The 20,751-nt window shown below is 40.6% G+C and overlaps 1 protein-coding gene across 1 annotated transcript in view; it reads left to right on the forward strand.

Moving 5' to 3' along the window:
• The window catches only part of srgap3 (SLIT-ROBO Rho GTPase activating protein 3), a 52,035-nt gene that overhangs the window by 6,908 nt on the left and 24,376 nt on the right, over positions 1-20,751 (forward strand). Inside the window, exons 3-5 of the mRNA XM_029502127.1 lie at positions 7,263-7,458; positions 15,714-15,876; positions 18,802-18,864. Of these exons, the coding sequence (XP_029357987.1) occupies positions 7,263-7,458; positions 15,714-15,876; positions 18,802-18,864 (422 nt within the window). The remainder of the gene's footprint in view (positions 1-7,262; positions 7,459-15,713; positions 15,877-18,801; positions 18,865-20,751) is intronic.

The raw sequence follows: 20,751 nt of genomic DNA on the forward strand, positions 1-20,751 counted from the left end.
ATGAACTAATTAATTTATTACAGTGAAGGCAAGGGACCCACCAGATGAACATTATTATGTACCTGTGAACCACATGTCCCAAAAAATAATTTTAGATAATTAAAGTGAGTTCCTCTTTGCAGCTCACAAATCCCTCTCATCCATCCCTGTTAGAAATAGCACAGTATGTAGCACAGGCTCGTTAGTTATTAGGAGCACAAAACTGTGCTATTTTGTTACACGCACATTAATTCATTGTTTTTCGCCTGACTGAGGAATGATATATTTGAATGATATATTAGCAGGGTTTTTTTTTTTTTTTTTTTTTTGCTTGAGTAAAAGTACAGGACCTTAACATAGTCAGAAACTAAAAAACTGACAGTGACATGAAAGTAACAAATTCTCATAACAGAGAAGCTTCGACTGGATGTTGTTACATTTTTTTCAAAATTTTGATTGCCGTTTCAACTCCAGCCTACTATAATTGTAGTGTATTTTGTCTGTAGAATGTGTCCCAAAACTAAACTTAAACCCGAGGCCAGCAGAAAATAAGGCACTCCTTTGTTTGTGACTCATTACAGCGTCTCACCAAAGCCACAAGCATAAAGGTGACACATCTGTCCCCTGTTTCTTTGTCTTTTCACAGCTGAACTCAACACTCAGTTTCACCTCCTCTGAGTACAGAGCTGATTTGGTCATGATTTTGGTTCCATGTAGCTGTTGTTTCAGACGCCTAGACATTCTCCTTGGATAAAAGCTAAATTCTGTTGAATGAATCGAATGATTTAAAAGTTCAGGTGTCTTAATGCGCTGCAACGTGGGAGCATTTGACTTTAATTGATGTAATCAGTGTAATAAGATAAAGTCATAAAATGGGGTTCACTGCTGTGATGAGACGCTGCAGCTTCACAGACCATTTTTACGTGTTATGGTACATACAAGCCATACGTGCCTCTTGGCTCACTGCTGCCACCTATCCACATCCACCAGAGCCCACCTCTCTGCCAATAAGCTGCTCCCAAAGGACTGGTGCACGCCCTTGTTGCCATGGAGACATGTCTCAGCCTGGTCCCGCAGAGCTGGATCCTGGATACAGCAAAAGATGGACAGCTATTGAGTCTGAAAGGGTGTATTTTTCACTTCCTGAAGCATCATGTTCGTGTAACGAGCTGAGGTGATGATGATTTAAGCACCAGAGGGAAAATCAATGGGAGAGATTGAGATGAGAAAGTCTAGGATGATTTTCCTCTTCTTGCATTGGGAAGGTGTTAGCCTGTCTGCTGAATGTTTGATTTATCGTCATCTTTGGCTGAGTGGTTTCATCAAAGTGTGTGGTTTAAGGTTTTCATTCCAGTTTGGGAGGCTTAAATGAGCGGTCTGGATGTTTATTGTCACAATGGTTGCTTAGATAGCATTTCTTATATACCACAGTAAGCTCAAAAAGATGCAGGTTTCTGAGGTAAAACCCAATGTACCTTTTTAGTTTGACACAATAGCAGCGGAACATTGGATGAAACAGAGGATAATGAGGTGTGAGGGTTGAGAGTGAGGGACAGCCCAAAGACTGACAGCTGACATCCTGCTGTAAGGTACCCCATCAGTTCACCTCTGCTTAGCCATTGATTGGCTCCTGTTGTCTTATCTTTGAGTACACATGCTGCAGCAGCTTTGGCTAATGAGGGACCGGGCGAGAAGGACAGAGGACAAGCTGCACTATCAGGAGCGTCCCCTTGTGAATCCAAAATTGCATTCATCATTATGGGAATTTTAAAACATGACCAGAAGTGGGGGATTAGCTCAGTGACTAGAACTTGTATTATGACACAGGGAGAGAGTGAATTAAGGTCTAGATAAAGGTCGAATTTGTCTGTGTGTCTGCTTTTCATGTGAATTTTGCTCTGCAACGTAGAGCTCGGATGCTGCAGAGCTGAGTTGAGGATTAGGTTAGTGAATTTGGCTCGGAGTTGCTTTTGTCTGGTGTGTGTGTGGGTGTGTGTCTGTCTGTCTCTATAGCTGCTGAATGTTTATCTTTAATGCATGATGATGTGAACACCCAAAGACATTATTTTCAAAGTGTTTAAAGCCTTCTGAGGCTGTTTATGATTTATAATTTGTCCATATTACCCAGAGACGTGTAATTCTTTCCTCCACATTCGCTACACCAACATCCAGTGTTGTGAAACAGCCCCAACGAAACACCATGAAACATATGCATACATCTGAGCTTTTATTTGATCTTCATTATCCTGCAGTGAAGTGATCCATCTCTCCCGCTCCCCCTCAGGCAGGCAACTGCCCTGTGCAGCCTGGCTTTCCCTCAGGATGCTCTGCAGAAAATTTCATTCACTGCACTCCAACGTTCATGGCGTCAAGATGTCACGTGGTTCTCCCAAAGAGCAAACTTGCAGTAAAGTGCTGCACCAGCAGATCGTTGCTGCTGTCCTGAACTGACTTCAGTGGGGAACACTTGTTTATTTTTATATGATAAGATAATCAGTAATGCCTTGTTCTCCATGAATGTGTCCATATTGCCCTTTGAATTCATCAGAGACACCTCTAAATACCTCTGAGTGTAAATACCATTTTACTTTTTCGTTGATGTTCAGAAAGTTGTTTTGCACTGAGCTCCATCTCATCATATAAACAATGTAATTCATTTGTCCAATGTCCATATCCGTCTTCAGAAAACAAAATTATTCCCAAAATGTGCTCTCTGACTTTGCTTCAAGCCATCTGACCACATTAAACTTATGAGCAGGCACATGATGGTTTGCATGTCAGCCTTATGCACTCAAAACCATCAACTCTGGAAACAAAATGCACCCTAAAAAGGCAAAGGTCTTGGAAAAAAATTAGTTTTTCCTTAAAAACATGTCATAAAAGAGGAGGTAAACGATGAAAAAACTTTTCTGAGCATCACAAATATGTGAAATTTCAAGTAGAAAAAATGAATAACTTTAAACCATTTAACTGTACTGGGAGCAGACAGGAAGTCAGTCTGCCCGGCCAGAGGACGTCTGAAATGTCCATGCTGTCCATGGGCTCTGTCAGTGAAGGCCCGTGCTTTTCATGGGCCCAAAAAATGCTAATGATGTGGAAGCAATATTTTGCCATATCGATCTTGTATCCAGTTCTTCAGATACAGCCATTTTTTAGGCGAGTGCACAAGTGCTGCTGTGCTTGGTTGGGGAATGCATGAGCCTGGCGATGTAAGCTGCCATTTAATGCATTTTTTTTCCCATGAACAAAATATTTGGGCTATAGCCCAGATGTGTTTCAGTTCACTCAACCTAAACCTTAATGCAGTAGTTAAAAAGCAATGCACAACTGCACTCACCATACTATAACACAGCTGCTGAGCCAAAACGGTGTCTGGGAGGGTCAAAAGCCAGGGATCTCTGACATCCTACTATTGTTTTCAGACGTTTTCCTGTTCTGTGAGAAGGCAAGTGTCCACCATGCTTTCAATTCCTGTCCCCTAACAGGGCAGGAGAAATAGTACTGGAGAGCAGGTGTCCAGTGGACACCAGTAACGATGATGTAAGGACTTGAGGTCAGGAATGTAAAGTGTCTGTGATGAATAATAGCTCTTCTCTTAATGTGTCACAGGGATCAGCAGTAATGAACCTGCCCGTACATTGAGTGATGGTTGCTTATCTTGGACGTAATCCGATATCTATATTTGATCTGTTCCACTCACATTTTTTCGTGCACATGCAGACTCGTCTCCATCTCAACATACTTCATCTTGAATGACTTGTATAATACATACAGACATGTTCTCAGTTATCTGCCGATGACTTTGATGACTAAAAGAAAAAACGCTGACTCCATCCATCCATCATTGTTTATTGAATCCACTGACTCGAAATGTAACTGGATTAATGCCACTTCTTTTTTCCTGCTTCAGAAGGAACTTAATTTGGGTTGGTATGGATGAAAAATGAGACAGTTGAGAATCAGTGTTTATTAACGGGAAACACCAAAGCAAACAAGTGTTTGCACAACACGTAAACATTATAAGCTGCATATAGGATTTCAGAGTAAATAGTGGTAGGTAGCAAGATACCTATGTATACACTATATATACATTTGAGAAAAAGAAGGAGCGATTTTAATCCTATTGGCTACACATATTCCAGTCACTTGAGTGTAGGCTATAATGAAGCTATAATGAATGAAGGGAAATCTGTCCCTGGATAAAAAAACTTTTGGGCCTCATTTGTATGAGTTGTACAACCATGTTGCTCCAGTCTTGCTCTCCATTTTCTCCCAAAGATAATCCCCTCCTTCCTTTAAAAAAAAAGCAGATGGCTCCATCTCGAAATAGAAACACATAGAGGCAACACGCAGTAGGTCTGCCGCAGATAATAACCACATGCTTCATCAAGCACCAACATTAAAGGTTTAACTTGCCCACTTTGAATTAGAAGAGTTTTTGGTAGGTTGCCCAAACAAGTCCCACCTGCACTAAGAGCACTTCCCTTCCCATCCCTAAAACCAGTAACAGCGTAATCAAAAGCACTGTTTGAAATGCAAATTTTCATCTCAAATTATAGGTCAACGACTTCAAATGAGCTCATGCTTTAACAGAATGAATGCTTTGCTTCTGAACAACAGGCTGTGTCCAATAATGATATTGTTAAACTGGCTGCCAAAAGCCCCCCTTTTCTCTCCAGAAATCAGTAACAACAATTCATCTTTCCACAGCATTGCATGTGCATTTTTACTAAGAGGCTCATTTGAACATGAAATGTTTTGTGTATCTTAGATGATATTTTAGCTGAACCAACTCACACTAGAACTGGGGCATCCATGTTTGTGGGATCAAAGAACTGTTTGAAAACTGGTAGGAAGGTTACATATACTGTATGTGGGTAGTTTTTTTTTTTTTAAGAAGAACATATACGTTGTATGTTATACAGTCACTATAGGAAAATGGTATTCAACATTTATCTTCCCAGCTTTGAAATGTCTTGATCTCTTGGAGATTTGAATTACTGATCACTCTTGACAGTAATATAGACTTTAGTGACAAATTATTCACTAGCTGTTTTATCTGAGCTATAAACATGACTTGCCTTCTTCACTGGGTAGAAATCAGAGCCAATTATAGATATCAGAAGGATTTCTTTATGTGCAATCATTGTAACTTTTACTGCAGGCATACATTCAGAGCATTCCTCCTCTCAGATTGAAAAGAATTACAGAGGGGTCCCTCACTTTGAATAAACCACTGCGAATGAATTCACTCAAAGAGCTGTGAATAGTTAGGGAATAATTCTCCAATTGCTCATGGTTTCTTGGAGGGAAGGGCACACACACCACTGTGGCGCGCATGTGTGTGTGTATGACCTATTTTTCCAAACTCATCTGTCAAATACAGAGCTGCAGCTGGTGATTCTGACTTCCCTTTTTTGTGCAAGAGTGTTTTCAGAAATCCTCCCTGTCACTCATGCACATCGGTGTCACATTTTCCTGGGGCATTTCTTTTGGCTTGCTTTGGCACCGTTTCTCTCTGTAAAAATATTGAACGAAAGAAAAAAAGAAGAAAGAAACGCAACAAACAGGGAGCATAGCTGCTTGTCTCGAAAGGTGCTTGACAGCACCGATATAGCAAAGTACTATCACTCCCCCGAGCTGCTTTAGAGCTTCTACTAAAAACTGAGCTGTAAGCCCTTCACGCTTTGGGGCAAAGGGAGGCCCCTGGATGAAGGGGAGGACTGGGACAATGGTTAACCACGGAGTGAAGTATGCCACTCGAGGCTGAGACCAGGTGGCACAACATCACAGAGAGGGAAGAGCCTCCCCTGCCTCCCTGGCTGATGGAGCCTGCATATATATCCACGAGGCAGGCTTGGGTGACCAAATTACACCCTCAGCAGCATGAAAACACAGTCTGTGTCACTGCTGCGGTTTCACCGTTCAGTCAGCAGCTCATTCGCCTGCAGTGTTGCTCCTGTGGCTCAGATATTTGTAAAATCCATCCTCAGTCCTTATTTAGAGTTTTAACTTTCAGTGAGTCATGTTGCAACAAATGGGTGTTACAACATGCAGTGACATTTGGGAAGTTCATTTTTCCGTCGCCGTTTTCATGTGCATTTCCATGCCAACCCTTTAGCAACAAATAAAGCCAAAACCAAAAAAAAAGCTTGAATGACCCAATCAAACAAATTATTTTTACATCAGAAACAGCAAATAGTACATGAAATCCTGTGCTTTAATGGGAACTTAGTGCTGGAAGTGAAGAAATTTTATTTTTGTAGGCTTTATTTCAGGTTTTCCTTGAAGATTACTGGAAAAATTAGAAATGCACAAGCACGGAGATGAAATGACAGACCATGCTTTTATCTCAAACTCCTTCATTCAAAATCTACTACTAGACTTGACTCCGCAACTACGCTGAGGGAAATAATGTTTTTATGTGGCATCAAAGTTTCGAAACAAAATTTAAATTTTTAATCAGAGACGCTCATTAGATCAGCCTTCTTTCTGAAAAGTGACACCACTGGTCGTCTTAACTGATGTTGCTTCCTTCCAGTTGCGTTTTTGTTCACTGTTCCTGAGTTGAGGCATCATTGCTGCTGATGACAGCACTACAAAGAGGAATTGGGTTTCTTGTGTGGGTTCCCAGTTGCACGAAGGATCTGCAGCCTGCCTGGCAGCATCAGGTTCCCCTTCAGGAGAAATGTTACTCCACTACTTGCTTTGAGATGGGGAGTGCCTCAGCTTCTCATAAAATCAATTTGGTCTCACTGTTGGTTCGCCGTTTACACAGTTATGGGAGGTCACACACACAGTTCATCTTACTGACTTGGCAATCTCTTTGCTTCATGTTGCTGTAAAGAAGACACAAGTCTTAGAAATGTTTTCTGGGCTGCCTTTTTCCATTTATGTTTCTTGTTCGGTGCCTGTCAATATATTTCAGTCAGCCAATCAACATCAGAAACCACTGACTGAAAAGATCACATTTGCCATATAACACAAAGCAGCAGGCGTATATGAAAAGTAGCCTTCATTTTGAGGAATAAAATAAGCAACACTACTTTTGCTACCCTTTGTTTTTTTTTTGTTGTTTTTTTTTGCAGTTTTAAAATAATGTACCTGTTTTGAAATGCTACACGTTCTCCCCCTCACAGAAAATGCATTAACCTTTTCTCAACATGATGCCAGCTTGTGAATCTTTGGCTCATTGTTTTTCACCAGAACATCTTGTGTACTGTTGTGACCTCAGTTGTAATCAGTGAACTCATGTAACTTCTGTTTGGTTCTTTGATGGACAGAGATCCGTAACCAGCTGGTGGAGCAGTTCAAATGCTTGGAGCAGCAGTCCGAGTCTCGTATCCAGCTGCTGCAGGACCTGCAAGAGTTCTTCCGCCGAAAAGCTGAGATCGAACTGGAATATTCCCGCAGCTTAGAGAAGTTGGCTGAGAGGTTCTCCTCCAAGATCCGCAGCTCCCGAGAACATCAACAGTTCAAGTGAGTGCCCCCCTCGCAGATGTTTTATGTGCAATGTCTGTGCATTTGAAACTTTGTGTGTTTATGTTGTATTTTTTTTTTATATTTGACTTACTTGATTGCATTTTCTTCAACTTCACTTGAAGTTTATTATTATGATCACAGAGATTTATTCTCTAAACAACCTTACTGTAAAACCCAGCCCTACTGCTGATCACAGTGTCACTTTTGATTACAGTACAGACCTAGCCAACAAAATAAGACATTTTGTTTATGTACTGTGAAGCAGAATCTCTTATTAAAGTCAAGATATTTATGTCGTCAAAGGTCAGTGTGATGATGAGGATAAAGTTAATTAGAGAAGCTGAAGATTGCGGAACTACGAGCACATGTACTGCTGGGATTTAGCATTTAACTTTATGAAGAAACCTTTATAATGTTGTTTTATGGCTAAATGAATGTTTGTAATTGGCGAACCAATTGCAAAAAACAGATTGTTCCTAAAGTAATGTTATTGATATATAGGATTGAAGGTGGGTTATTTATCACAGATTAATTTTAGAGTGTTTGAAGTATTTATTTAATGTCCTGGGTCTGTGGTTTGGATAATTTTAGCCGCTGGTTCCACCCAACCTAGAACCTGGAAGCCATATAAAATGAGTGGATGATGGACAGCGCTGGTAACCTAAAAGACTAAATGTAATACCCGAGTACTGACTGTATAAAATTATGTAATATGGAATCACAGTACACTTACAAATTTCAAAAGTAAAGATATTTTAGTTGCTCTTACAGAATTGACAATTTTACATGTGATATCTTAATGAAACAAAGCGCAGAAAGCAGGGAATTTGCAAGGTGATGTAATGACAGCATATCAAAATCAGCTCACCTGCAGGCTTGGCCCCCTTATATGTGCTGTCCTGGAAATACTGAAATGCACGCAGGCCAAGAAAAGAGGACTCATTGACGCAGAAACCACCACTAATACATCGGTACATGACTCACACTGGGCATGAAATTAAGATCTGCCGCTCCCAAAATCAAACGCCTCAGGCAAACAGGGAAGTTCAGTACAATCTGAAACCAGCACTTACCCAGCTGTGATCTGGCACCACATCTTGGGCATGAATCTATATGATACAGGTCGTCCAAAGCCAGCACTGACTCGTGCAAGTGGAAACAGCAGGACTTCATTCCAAACATTTTCAGATCTTAAATCTTATTTTTAGGCTGAAACGTGTAACATGAAGAGGCCTGCCTGGTGCTCACTGATCTGCTGAAATAGAGTCGGGGGCTTTGAGGTTACAGTTATAACCTTGGTTAAATGCAGGGACTTAACAATCACCGTTCGGCAGTGTGGGTAATGTAGCAATTATGGGTAATTTCTCTATGAGAAAATTCCTGTCAACTAATCAACAGTCCTTTTTCTTTAGCAAGATATTTTGGCTATATTTATTTACACCCTCCAGAGTGAGGTCATTTGGAAGTGTGGGCATACAGTGTGTGTGTGTGTGTGTGTGTGTGAACGAATGAGGATTTGACGGGATAATTGAGTCCAGCTGTGTTAGCGCAGGCCAGTTTCACGCTGGCATCTGATGGTAGACAGAACTGCTGCTGCTGCTGCTGCTGCAAAACAATGGCTTAACCTTTGAACTGTACAGTTGATCTAATCCACACAGCGAGGGATAAAGCAACAACAACTTAACTTCAGACAATGTTGGCTACACTTTATATTGTCAAGATCACACTAAACAGACTAGCTAAGTGTCACAGTGCACAGACATGCTACCATGCACATTACTATTTGGTTGCTATGTGTAGATGTAATGTTCCATTTATTATTTTAACCCATTCAGCCAATTATGGAAAAATTTAGAATCCAAATTAGGAAGTAAAGATTTTTTCCTGAAGAGCAGACCACAAAAGAAGTGTGGTTGAGAGGTATGAGGCACCTCCTCATGTTTAACATATATTGAGGGTGTAATGTTCAGTCAGACTGAAAGTCCTTGTTACCTGCCATTCACTCCACACACTCGCTTGCTTTAAAATGAAAGTGGTTCAACTTCTTCCTGCTCCCTGTGTCCACAGTGAATTTAGAGAAGCCACAAACGGCTCATAACATGATAGCACCTTGTGCCATATGATTCTGGTCTGAGCAAGTGAGCAACCACAAATCCTGATAATCAGCTGTGACACACCCTTTAAAGTGCCTTTCATCCCCCTTTGGTGTAGTTAAGTATGTGGCAGGCCACCAAAATACCAAGTGGGCTTGGACCAAAAAAAAAAAAAAAAAAAGCCCCACTTCTGTTTGTGCAATAAAATAATTTTATTGGCCCAGAGCCCAGCCATGCACTGTGCAACATCCAAAAACACAGACATTTGAGATTTTTGAGCCCAACAGAGCTCTACATTTTGTGTATAACATGAGTTTCTCTTGATTTGTCTCTGTTATCTTTGATGTGCTATTTCATCATCTGTAATCAATCTTCAGACAGCCCTTCAACGTGCCTGCGGCTGTCTTTCACTACAGCAAATGTTGTTCAATGTAAACCCCTCTGGAAAGCAGAAATTCAGAAGCAGTTTGGTAACTTTCGTTGAATTGTATCTTTGTCTTTGAGCGACGTCAATACAGAGCAGTAAAATCAAGTCCTGACCAGGGCAGACTTCCATATGTGCTGGATCTCAGCCTACAGTCTGTTGGCTGAACCCTTTCAGTGCAGATTCATTAGCAAGTTGAATGCCAGCATGATTTACAGCTGCTGCAGCTACAGCTACGCCGCGGCAAACATTTCGTTCCTCTACTTGACTTAATTTGCCTCTGAGAAGAAACTTCCAAGGGTTACTTAGCTGTTCCATACTGCTGTTTCTGTGTCAAATAGTGCGCTATATCCCTAAGAGACAACATGTTTTTCACTATGAAGCAGATGTTTCAGGGTATATCATTAATGTGATTTATAATGTACCTCATCAAATGATAGTGCCTCAATATCATTAATCTGTTATTCAGATATTTAGTGATGTTGTATAGCACCATTACAAAGACAACTCATGCAATATTGATGTAGAATAACCTGTCTGGAAGAGATAAGATGAGGCTTACAGAGGTGTCTAAATTAGTGCGTGTGTGTGTGTTGGAGGTAATCTCTTTGTGTCTGTAACCAGATAATTTTGTCTGTCTGTCATTTTTAGACTTAAAGTTGTCTCTTATGCTATAATGTCTCTGTTCATTTTATGGTCAGTAGAGCGCTGCTTTGAAAATGCTGATATTGCTTTATTTTTTTCAAGAATTACTCATTTAGCGTAATGCAGCTTGTGTCAGAGTTCCATTTGTATTAAAACAGCCTCTTTGAAAGAATGAGGTGCAATGAATGCTCAGTTATAATATAATTATAAGATATGACACTGCAGCTTTAGTCCCAGATACTCTTACTGTGTTGGTAAACCATTGTTACTCTCTTGTGGTCTTGGGGGAAATGTTAAAAGGTTCAACTACCTACTACATGTCTCTAGACTCAGTTTGTTTGAACAGGGCAGTCAGTTCCCTGCTCTTGTCAGATTGATGGCTTCATTTGATGGAAGTCAGCAGGTACAGTATCAGTGGATTAGCTTGCTTGCAGTTTGTCTTTTAGATCTTGTCCGACACTTGTCTGGTCTTTACTGGTGCTGCACTACACACTGCTCTGCTCTGGCACCTGTGTCTGTACAGCTGTGTGTTATCAAATGTTGGCAGCCTGTCCTATAAAAAAAAAAGGGGGGGGGGAACCACTAAATTATGTGCAAATCTGCAATGTAGCATCTTGAGGCCCTGCTGGAAAATGGGGGCAGAGCAAATTTGAATGGTAGAGCTGATGCCATGTGCCCACATGCCCTGTGTCTTTTGAAACTGTTTGGCTCTTTTTCCTCGGCTGTTTCATTGATAAGCAGCAGGCAGGCAGTGTGGAGGGGATTAAAGACCTTCACAGAGCCAAGTCCTGGTTTGATAAATACACACTTCCTTCTGGAAATCCTGGCTAAGACACATCGCAGACTCTGTGTGATTAGATGGTGGCATCCAGTGCAGCCGTGACTAAAGCACAGGCACCATTCTATACAATGCTTACTTGTTCAGGGTATGCACATTATGATGACAACTTCCCATCAGTTTATCCTTGAATCAAAGGATTAATACAATATTCTTCATCCACACACTCCATCTCTGTTTCCTCAGTCAGTTCTTTTGTCTCCGTGTCTGGTCTTCCCCGTGCTTGTCCATGGATTTGCAGAGTATAACGTGTCTCTGTCTCAGGGTGACAGTGGGGGAGAGCGGAGGACTGCAAAAAGCAGTGATACAGTCAGGCAGTGCTTCGCTGGATGAAACAGATGTAATAGGATGCCAGAAGCTGCACTCTGCTCTCCTCCTCTTCCTTCTCAGTTCTCTAGAGACTCTCAGAGCTCATCGTTTGCCTTCTGCATGTTAATGATATCCTGTGTATAAATACAGAGGGCACTGAGCCATCCCAAACCAACGCTTTTGAAGCCCTCTAGATTAATTGACCTGCAGACTGTCAACTGATCCTCAGCCTTTTTACAGGAAATCAGTGCAGAGAAGTGGACACAGAGTTGAAATGGAGGAATCTGTTGGTCCTGTTTGATAGGCCTCTGTGTCAGAGCCAGATAGAAAAGGTTTGGTATCAGTGCCAGAGCTACATTTAGTACTGTGTTAAAATACCAGCTCCCAGAGATTCAGCAAGTGTGCAGGCCTAATTACCGACCTTATGCTCCTAATTCCTGTGAAATTAGGACAGCAGCAAGGAGGAAAAAAAGAGGTCTCACTTTCTGGTACTTCAACACTCACTGGTAAGAATCTTAGTCTTGCCATATTGAGACAGTCCCATTCCTTTCATTTGGAGTTTTTCTGTGTAGGAACATTGGGGGATAAATTCCCCTGTTCTTCATTTTTTCACCATACAGTGTTAGTATTCCCATCACCACCAGCCATAGTGTGTATACTGTGCTTTCAAGTTTATGGTGCTGCTTTGCAAATGTTAACTTGCTAAATCATTAAACTAATATGGGTATCATACTGTAAGTGCTCAGTATCAGTTAGCATTGTCATTGTGAGCATATTAGCATACTCACAATTAAAATATCTCATGATTCAATTCAATTCTGATTTTTTTTGGGCTGCGATTTGATTCAAAATTGATTTTCGATTCAAAATGATTTGATTCATAATGATTTGATTCATAATGATTTCTGCTTCAATCTATGGGTGTGAAAAGGATCCTCATGATCTTCTGCAGCCTGTTTTGCAAGACAGAATGACAAATGGAGACATTAACGTGTTTTTTTCACATTTATTAAATTTTAAACATTTATCCATGCTTAGATGGAATTGTTGCATAAAAGTAATATCACATATTGCTTAAGTTACAAAAATAAAAGTGTCTTTTTATAAAAAAAAAAAAAATAAGTTACCAAAGTGCTTAATTCTCAATTTGCAAACCTTGCACACTGTGAAGCTCACATCAAGCTTGGTCTTCCTGGGGATTCAGTAAATATGGCCCTGTAAAATCCACAATCACGAAAAAGTGGAATTCATCGTAAACATGGAATAACACAAGTGGCTGACATTTTACTTTTTTTTTTTCTTTTTTTTTTTCATGGAATAAAAAGGAACGTATCTGTTGGGAAAATGCTCCAAGGGGCGTCACTAATAATGCATGCCCCCCTACCCATGAATGAATAAATGAATTCGGTGCCTTGAGCGTAGTGGGCATGGTTCCATTCCCAGTAGAGGCACCTGAACAGGCCAGGACCTAGACTGGACCAGACCAGACTAGACCAGAGACAGCACCCCTCCAGTGACTTCTCAAAAATGTAAAACTGGAAAAAAAAATGAATATGGGAAAAATGTAAACGGAATTTGGGAAAAAATAAACTAGATTTTATAGGAATCTAGGTAAAAACCAAAACGAGTCCAAATCTTTGCCTTCAACACAGACAGGGCCGGTTGAATCTCTCTTTCCTCCATGATTGTAGTTTCCTCTTTGTTTTGGTGCTTACAGCGGATGCGTCTGTTCCAGAAACAGCTCCGCGGTGACATCAGGATGTCTCACATCCAAAATGGAGGCAGACAGCCTGCGGATTTGTCTTATTTATTTATTTTAATAAATTTTAATACATCATAAATCAATTCTGAATCGTAGTAAATGAGAGTCGTGATTCTTATTAGTCGATTTTTTTTTTTTTTTTTTTTTTGGGCACACCCCTACTCACAATGCATACAGTGCAATGCAGTGTGTGCTCAGGCCATGCTAACAAGCTGAAAGGCGTTCAGCTCCGAGCACAGCTGCGCCCAGTGCACATGCTGTGCATTGTTGTAGATTCAATACCCATAAGGTCCATTCAATGCTATTATTATTTACATGCTATTTTCAATTTTTGTAGTTCATATTGTAATATGGGATTTAAAATAAATAGTCTGGTACAATCGAGTGAAACAATGAAGAACCTTAAAGGAAAACCAACTTAAGCGGCATGCTAGCCAGCAAATTGAGGGCCACGAGATCATAAGTACTTTAAATCATCAGAGGAGAGCTGGGTATTTACTTAAAGAGTACATTTAAGAGTGTTTGGGTGTGAAGCTGATGAGGATATAAAAAGTCAGAATGAGAGCCTGGTTGTGTTTAGGGATGTGGTGACAAATCTCTCACCACTTTTAGGGATTAGTGGAAAGTGGAGTTATTTGTTCCCTAAATCTCTCCACCACAAATGGCAATTTTCCACAAATGAGGTGTGTCCCTCCCATGCAGATAGGTCAGTCTAGCTGAACTGGCACAAAATGAGGGATGGTGTGACAGAAAAAGAAATGGGCCGTGAGGGAGATTGAAGTCTACGTAGGATAATCTTTTTGTTCATGTTCATTTTGTTTCATAGTCGGATAGATTCATCCCTTTCTGATACAGCAAATGAATGCTCAGTTAAATCATTTTAGTAGTACTTCTTGATTACATGCCTGAAATATAACATCAATTGATGACTGGATTTTCTCAGCTCTTTCAAATGGCCATTAAATTTTCTGTAATTGCCGATTAATTGACTTAACTGTGAGTAAGAGCTACCTCTCAGGACACCATGGTCAGTAATAATGCAGGCCAAACAATAAATGGAGTCCTTGATGCGCTGGTGTGTGTTTCTTGTGAGCGCAGTGTAAATGTGTTCCGGCACACAGATAACTAAAGGAATAATGGAGAAAGCACAGTGAAGTAGCAAGATATCAACTTCATTAAATGCGACTGGCATTACGAAGGCTCTCTGAAGGAGGTTTCTTTGATGCTCATCCCTTTTTTCTGCTCCACTGTGAAACCCTATCCGCCACCCCGCTCTGGCTTTCTTCCTCCTCTGCTCCATCCCCCCTCTTTCGCTCTCTCTTTGTCTCCTCCATGGGGTCGTTTGATTGATTAATCCTCAGATCGGATCCAGACAAGGGTATGGGATTAAGGGAATTGTGTGTGTGTATGTGTCTGTCCGTCTGCTTTGTTTATGTGCCTTGGTCTTTCTACGTGAAAGCCTGCAAGGCAGAGACAGTTTAAACTGATTATGAAGCAATAAGAGATCACGACTCTGAGGATCATTATGGTCACTGGCGTTATACATTAAATCAATTGATGCCTTAGTAGAGTGCAGCATTATTCCAGTATGGGGGACGGATAGGAAATGATGGCAGAAAGACAAACCAAAAATGGAGCATTTGATTTCACTTTTTTATTTTCTGCTTAAAGAATAACACTTGGTCAAACAATGCAAAAGCCACCTGCCCGTGGGCCAGACATTAGTTTTGTTTGGCCATTTTTGTTCTTCCAATAACCATTCAGGGTAATTTTAGCCATAGTTGCGCTGGTGATGGTGATGGTGATGGCAATGCTGGTTGTTTGGACATTTCACTGCTTTTACTGAAATACATTTAGGAGTAGGTAGGAAAATTATTTTTCATTTTCAGAGTTTACTTTCTCCATTATGGGTTATGACTTGGAATTTAACATTCCCATCAGGCAAACTTTGAGTTTATGGCTAAATATCCAGTCTTAGCATGCGCACACACACACACACGCACACTAAAATGGTAGTGCTTAACATTATACTTGATGAACATCAGCATGGGTGCATTGTCATTGTGACCAAGCCAAACTATGGCCTCTCACAGCTGCTATCATGTCGTCGAAGTTTGGTTTAAACTCGGAGATTCTAACAATAATGTATTCCTTTCATATATATATATATATTTTTTTTAGGAAAGATCAGCACCTGCTCTCTTCAGTAAACTGCTGGTACCTGGTGCTAAACCAGACGAGGCGTGAGAGCCGTGACCATGCCACCCTCAGTGACATCTACACCAACAATGTCATTGTTCGTTTGGCTCAGATCAGCGAGGATGTCATCCGCCTGTTCAAGAAGGTCAGTGAAGCTTTCATCTCAATCTCCTTGTTTTCTAGTCCTTTCTAGGTAGGATACAGATACACGTCTTATTTTCAAACTCAGGTTTTTCATCAGTAGGCATTGTGGATACTTTCCAGTCAGACTGGCCAGGTACACGTTGTGGCTGTTGAATTGAATGCAGCTTGCCTCTATCTTTCTGAACTGCTGAATGGTGGTACGAGTTCTGTTAGGCTTGCACAGAGGTGGAGGCAACGTGGGGAGATATGGAGCTGAGACCCATCTGGCCCAAGACTCTACAAGCCCCCTTCTTGTGTGAGCAACGTCTGGCTCATTGTCAGCACATAGCAGAGATGACTGAAGTCTTATCCAAACATCAGAATCCTGTTTTCACCTTAAAGGCCTTCCTGTAGGTGGTCTCCTCAATGCTTACAAGGCTTCATTCAGATACAGAGTGAAACACTCCTCTGTTTTTTAAGTCAGGTACCCTCAGTTAGTTTTTTCCTTATATTTGATGGCACAGCTGCTGCTTGGTGGAAAAATTCTAATTTATCAAAAATTTTACAGGACTCTTGAGGAAAAATCGGAAAATGAAAAGAATAGAAGAGCTTTGGATGACCGACTGTGGCATACTGTGGACATGGCAAGATAATCAAATTGTGCAGCTGACGACAAAAGATACATTTTTTATGTGATTTATAGTAGGAATGCTTCATAAATATTGACTAAATCGTTTTTATTAGGATGTTATGTTCAATATTTTATGTTGCCACATATGGTGGCAAAATTACATATGGTGATCTATGTAGCTGCATATTCCCACAATGGTGTTTGGTGTTAATTTCAGTTGAAAAAACAGGTTCAACAAGGTCTGATGTCATGTCATGTTAATCCTGATCTCTGCTCTTTACTCTGTGACTCTCAATATAAATTGTGCGCAGTGAAAATACGTTAATAAGCTGCAGTGGCAACAAAATGTGCTGCATTCTGTTTTGAAGGAAGATTTGAAGGTTGTGTATTTGTTGGCATTTCTATACGGCTCTTACAGTGCATTGCATCACAGTCGCGCACTCTCTGGTTGAACCCTCCCTGCTCCCCCTGAGCCTCTGCAGTACGTGCTGCAGTCTGTCTCACTTCAGAGCCACTGATGCATGGAGATGCATTGACCAGCTGCCTGAGCCCCTGTGAGGATCTTCCCGATTTATCACATTCAGTCCAGTGCCGGTTTGAGTAGGACTTAATGCCTGCCCTCCAGAGAAAAGCAAAAACAAAAAAATACCCTCTTTATTGCTGAGGTTATTTAGTCTGTCCTCTTTTTAATGCATTGCTTAATCTAATTTAAGGAGGCAACAGTTTTTTGTTTTTTTGTTTTTCATTTTTGGTTTTCTTTGACTGATTAAAGTCGTCTCTGACTCAACAGTAGCAAGTCTTTTCAAGCATGCTCACAACAGCCAATCAGGGTGTGGACCAAAATATTACATTCATCTGTGCATGAAACCCGGTGAACAGTGATTGGGTGTGGCTGGAGTTGAGGTGTGTGTGTTTGTGTTTGTGTGTGCGTTTGCTTATTGCGCTTATTATGAGGTGACAGCTCCTCCACCTGACAGAACATGAAGCTTCTCATAATGATTCACATGTAAAATTACCATTTATGCATCTTTCTGAGTCATCACATTGGGCATGCACTCAGAGATATTAGTCAGCTGCTGACACTGGTAAATGGTGCTTCATGGAAAATTTCATAGCTTCTTATTATTTCATGACGTCATATTTGAAACCATGTCACACAATGCACACTGTGCATCCATCAAATGATGCGTCACCTAGTTTAGCTGGACCCCAGCAGCCCACCCAGCTTAACTGCAGCTGTTAAATTTATGAATTTGGCTCCAGTTTGCATGACCTTTTCCCTTTCAACATTTTTTCCTTTCCATCCCCCAGCTGAAGATCCCACCAACAAGCTGGATTTGTTCTGGTGTTTTAGAGGTTTCACTGTTATTCCCCATGGGTCAGTTTTGATGTTCCCTACTGCGGGCCGTTTTCTCCTCCATGTCAAACTCTAGAGCATCACACATTGCTAAGGTTAACTCATCAAAGCTGCCAGGCTTTGTGAGGGATTGTAGTTTGCAGCCACTTAAGTTTCTTGCAATTTCTGCACAACCCATAAAGTAATTTGTAATCGAAAAGTTCAAAAATGGTTCAGTGTCCAGGGTCCAAGGGACGGTTCTTTTAAAACCCTGCTGTGGTTAATGGAGCTCAGAGCGTTGATCCACAGGTAGAAAGGTTCAAATATTGTTAAAGCACTGTGTCAGCGCCCTACACTGGCCCCTGCCTGCATAATTGCTCATGTAAACGACATCTCGCCACTCAACCATCTGACGCCGAACAAAAAATTGAAATGGAAAATGTACGTCATGAATGACAAAAAAAAAAAAACAGGCTCATTTAAGGCTGAATGTGGGTCAAATCATCATCATACTCCTACATTTCTGTCCACATCACCGTCTTGAAACATGATTGGTTATTATCTACAGTTTCAAATTTTGAATATCCACTAAATTAAACGTAATGCCAAATAAATCAGAATGCAAGTTTTAGGGCCTCAGCTCAGTCAGGCTCAGCTAAGAGCAATTTTAATTAGAAGACTTAACCTTTTAAAGTTCCTGTGAGGCCATAACATTCACCGGCCACTGAGAATAAAAACTTATAGGAGAAGCTTTTATTGTCTGGTGGGCATGATAATGTCATCATTATCTGATGTCCTCAGATATCTGAATCAAAGTTGGTGGTCAACCATCTGAAAGTTGTAGAGATAGTTTTCCGCTTCAACAAAGTCTCAGTAACACCACAGCAGACTGAGTTTGTTTCAGCAGGTCACTGTTGCTGGCTCATATGTTTAGTCTGTGTTTGTTTTCACCCCCTTTCTTTCTGTTCGCTCTGTTTCAGAGCAAGGACATTGGAATCCAGATGCACGAGGAGCTGGTGAAAGTGACAAATGAACTCTACACTGTAAGTAATACACTCTCCCCTATGTGTTGATCTCTTCCACCTTATTCAGCCCATCCTAAATTCATCAACATCTTTTTCTTCTGTGCTTCCTGACATTTTCCTGTTCTCGTTTCTAATGTTTACAGAATTTTTTTTATTTTTTTTGTTTCCCTTAGTGTGAAGTAGGGGATTTTAAGTTAATTTACTTGTGATTTCTTTTATTTAAATTTTTTTGAGCACTTGTTTAGTCCAAATGGGGATTACGATTGTGATAACTGAGAAAAGAGTTGCGTAATCATAAATAATGAAATGGAACATTACACTTTCCTCCAACTCTCTACAAATCACTCCAACATCTGGCAACTCCTTCAGCTGTGCTTGAGGGTTCACTGTCTGTGGAGGCCTGTGAAATACCTGCCTGTCATAATACATGATTGTATCATTTATTAGATTGTGTTTCCATGATCAGTTAAGTAGAGAGCTCTTGTGAAAAAATAATCAGCAGATTACATAATGTGCATCTTGTTTCTACAACAATAGACCACTCAGCAATTTTAGGTCACCAGTTCCAACCCAGCTGCTTATTTGCATTTGTTGTAGATAGTCAGCTATTACCAGTTTCCCCACTGGTACAATACTCAACTCCCCTTTGTGGTTAACAACAACATGATCACTTATCTAGAAAGTACATTTTTTCCTAGTTCCCAAGCAGTCGTTTTTTTCAGGCATCCTGCAGCTGCTTCCCATATGTTCCCATAAGAAAACTCTGGTGAACTGATATATAACTGTTCCCCATTGGACGAGCCCTCAGAAATCCCTCATAATGAATATTCCATTGTGTTTATCAGTTTGATTTGGATTTCACTGTCAACACAAAAATCAAGGGCAGCATTGATGAGGACACTTTTCCACATTTCTCATTTGTGTTTTTAAATTGGGTTATGTTATAAAACTACTTCTGATCAATGTTTCTAATTGACATTGCTGTTTCAACTGCTTTTCTTTTCACTTTCTCCCCAGTCACCATTTATGTTTTATTATATTTGTTGACAATAAGTGGTGATCACCGAATTGTTAATTATAAGAATTCTTGGAGAAAAGATGAATGCATGATGGGGAAAAGGCCACGTTGTAGTGGTGCTGCACTCAGAGAAGCTTTCTCACTAAGGGAAGCTTACTGTCCTGAACTTGACAAGCTCTAGGCAGCTTCTGTGATCTTCTGTCCCTTAAGGTGAGACAGAAGAAATAGCAGAGCCGCTTTATATGACACATTCATCTGAGCAATGTGATGAGAGTCAAACTACCAAAGGGCAGTATTAGAATCTCTCCCTGATCTGCCATCTGCACATTTGGATGCTGTGTTATGTGGACAGTGTTATGTGGAACATGTGTCAGTGAAGGGTGCACACACGGTATGCTACTGAAGGGATTCTGTGATTGTTCAAATACTGCCGTACTCTGTGACAGTTTCATATCATAAATAAAACAACAGTAATTCTTTTTTATTTTATGCCTGCCAGTGAGTTTCAGTTTGAGTTTCAGTGTCAGGCTCCCACTGGAATCCAGAAATACGTGGGAATAAATCATTATTCTCTATTTATACATTTTTACTTTTTATTTGTTTCAGCCAGTCTCTGGCGGAGAACAGTGCGCCCCCCCCCCCAGGCTCTGTTAGGTCTCAGCTGCTGTCTGGTAAAGATTACAAATCCAAACGTGGACATATAGCGTTCTTCTTTCTATAAATGAAATAACGCTGTGGGAGTTGTGTGAAACTTCACAGTTAAGGTGAAAGATGTGTTTGTGCAATGAGATGGACTTTCCTTCGTCAATAAAATTCATAGATTTTCCCATCTCACATTTGTTTCTCTAATTAATTGTGTTTTGACTATACTCAATAGCTGTTGTTTT

Source organism: Echeneis naucrates, chromosome 5 (genome assembly GCF_900963305.1).
Source record: "Echeneis naucrates chromosome 5, fEcheNa1.1, whole genome shotgun sequence".
Classification (NCBI taxonomy): domain Eukaryota; kingdom Metazoa; phylum Chordata; class Actinopteri; order Carangiformes; family Echeneidae; genus Echeneis; species Echeneis naucrates.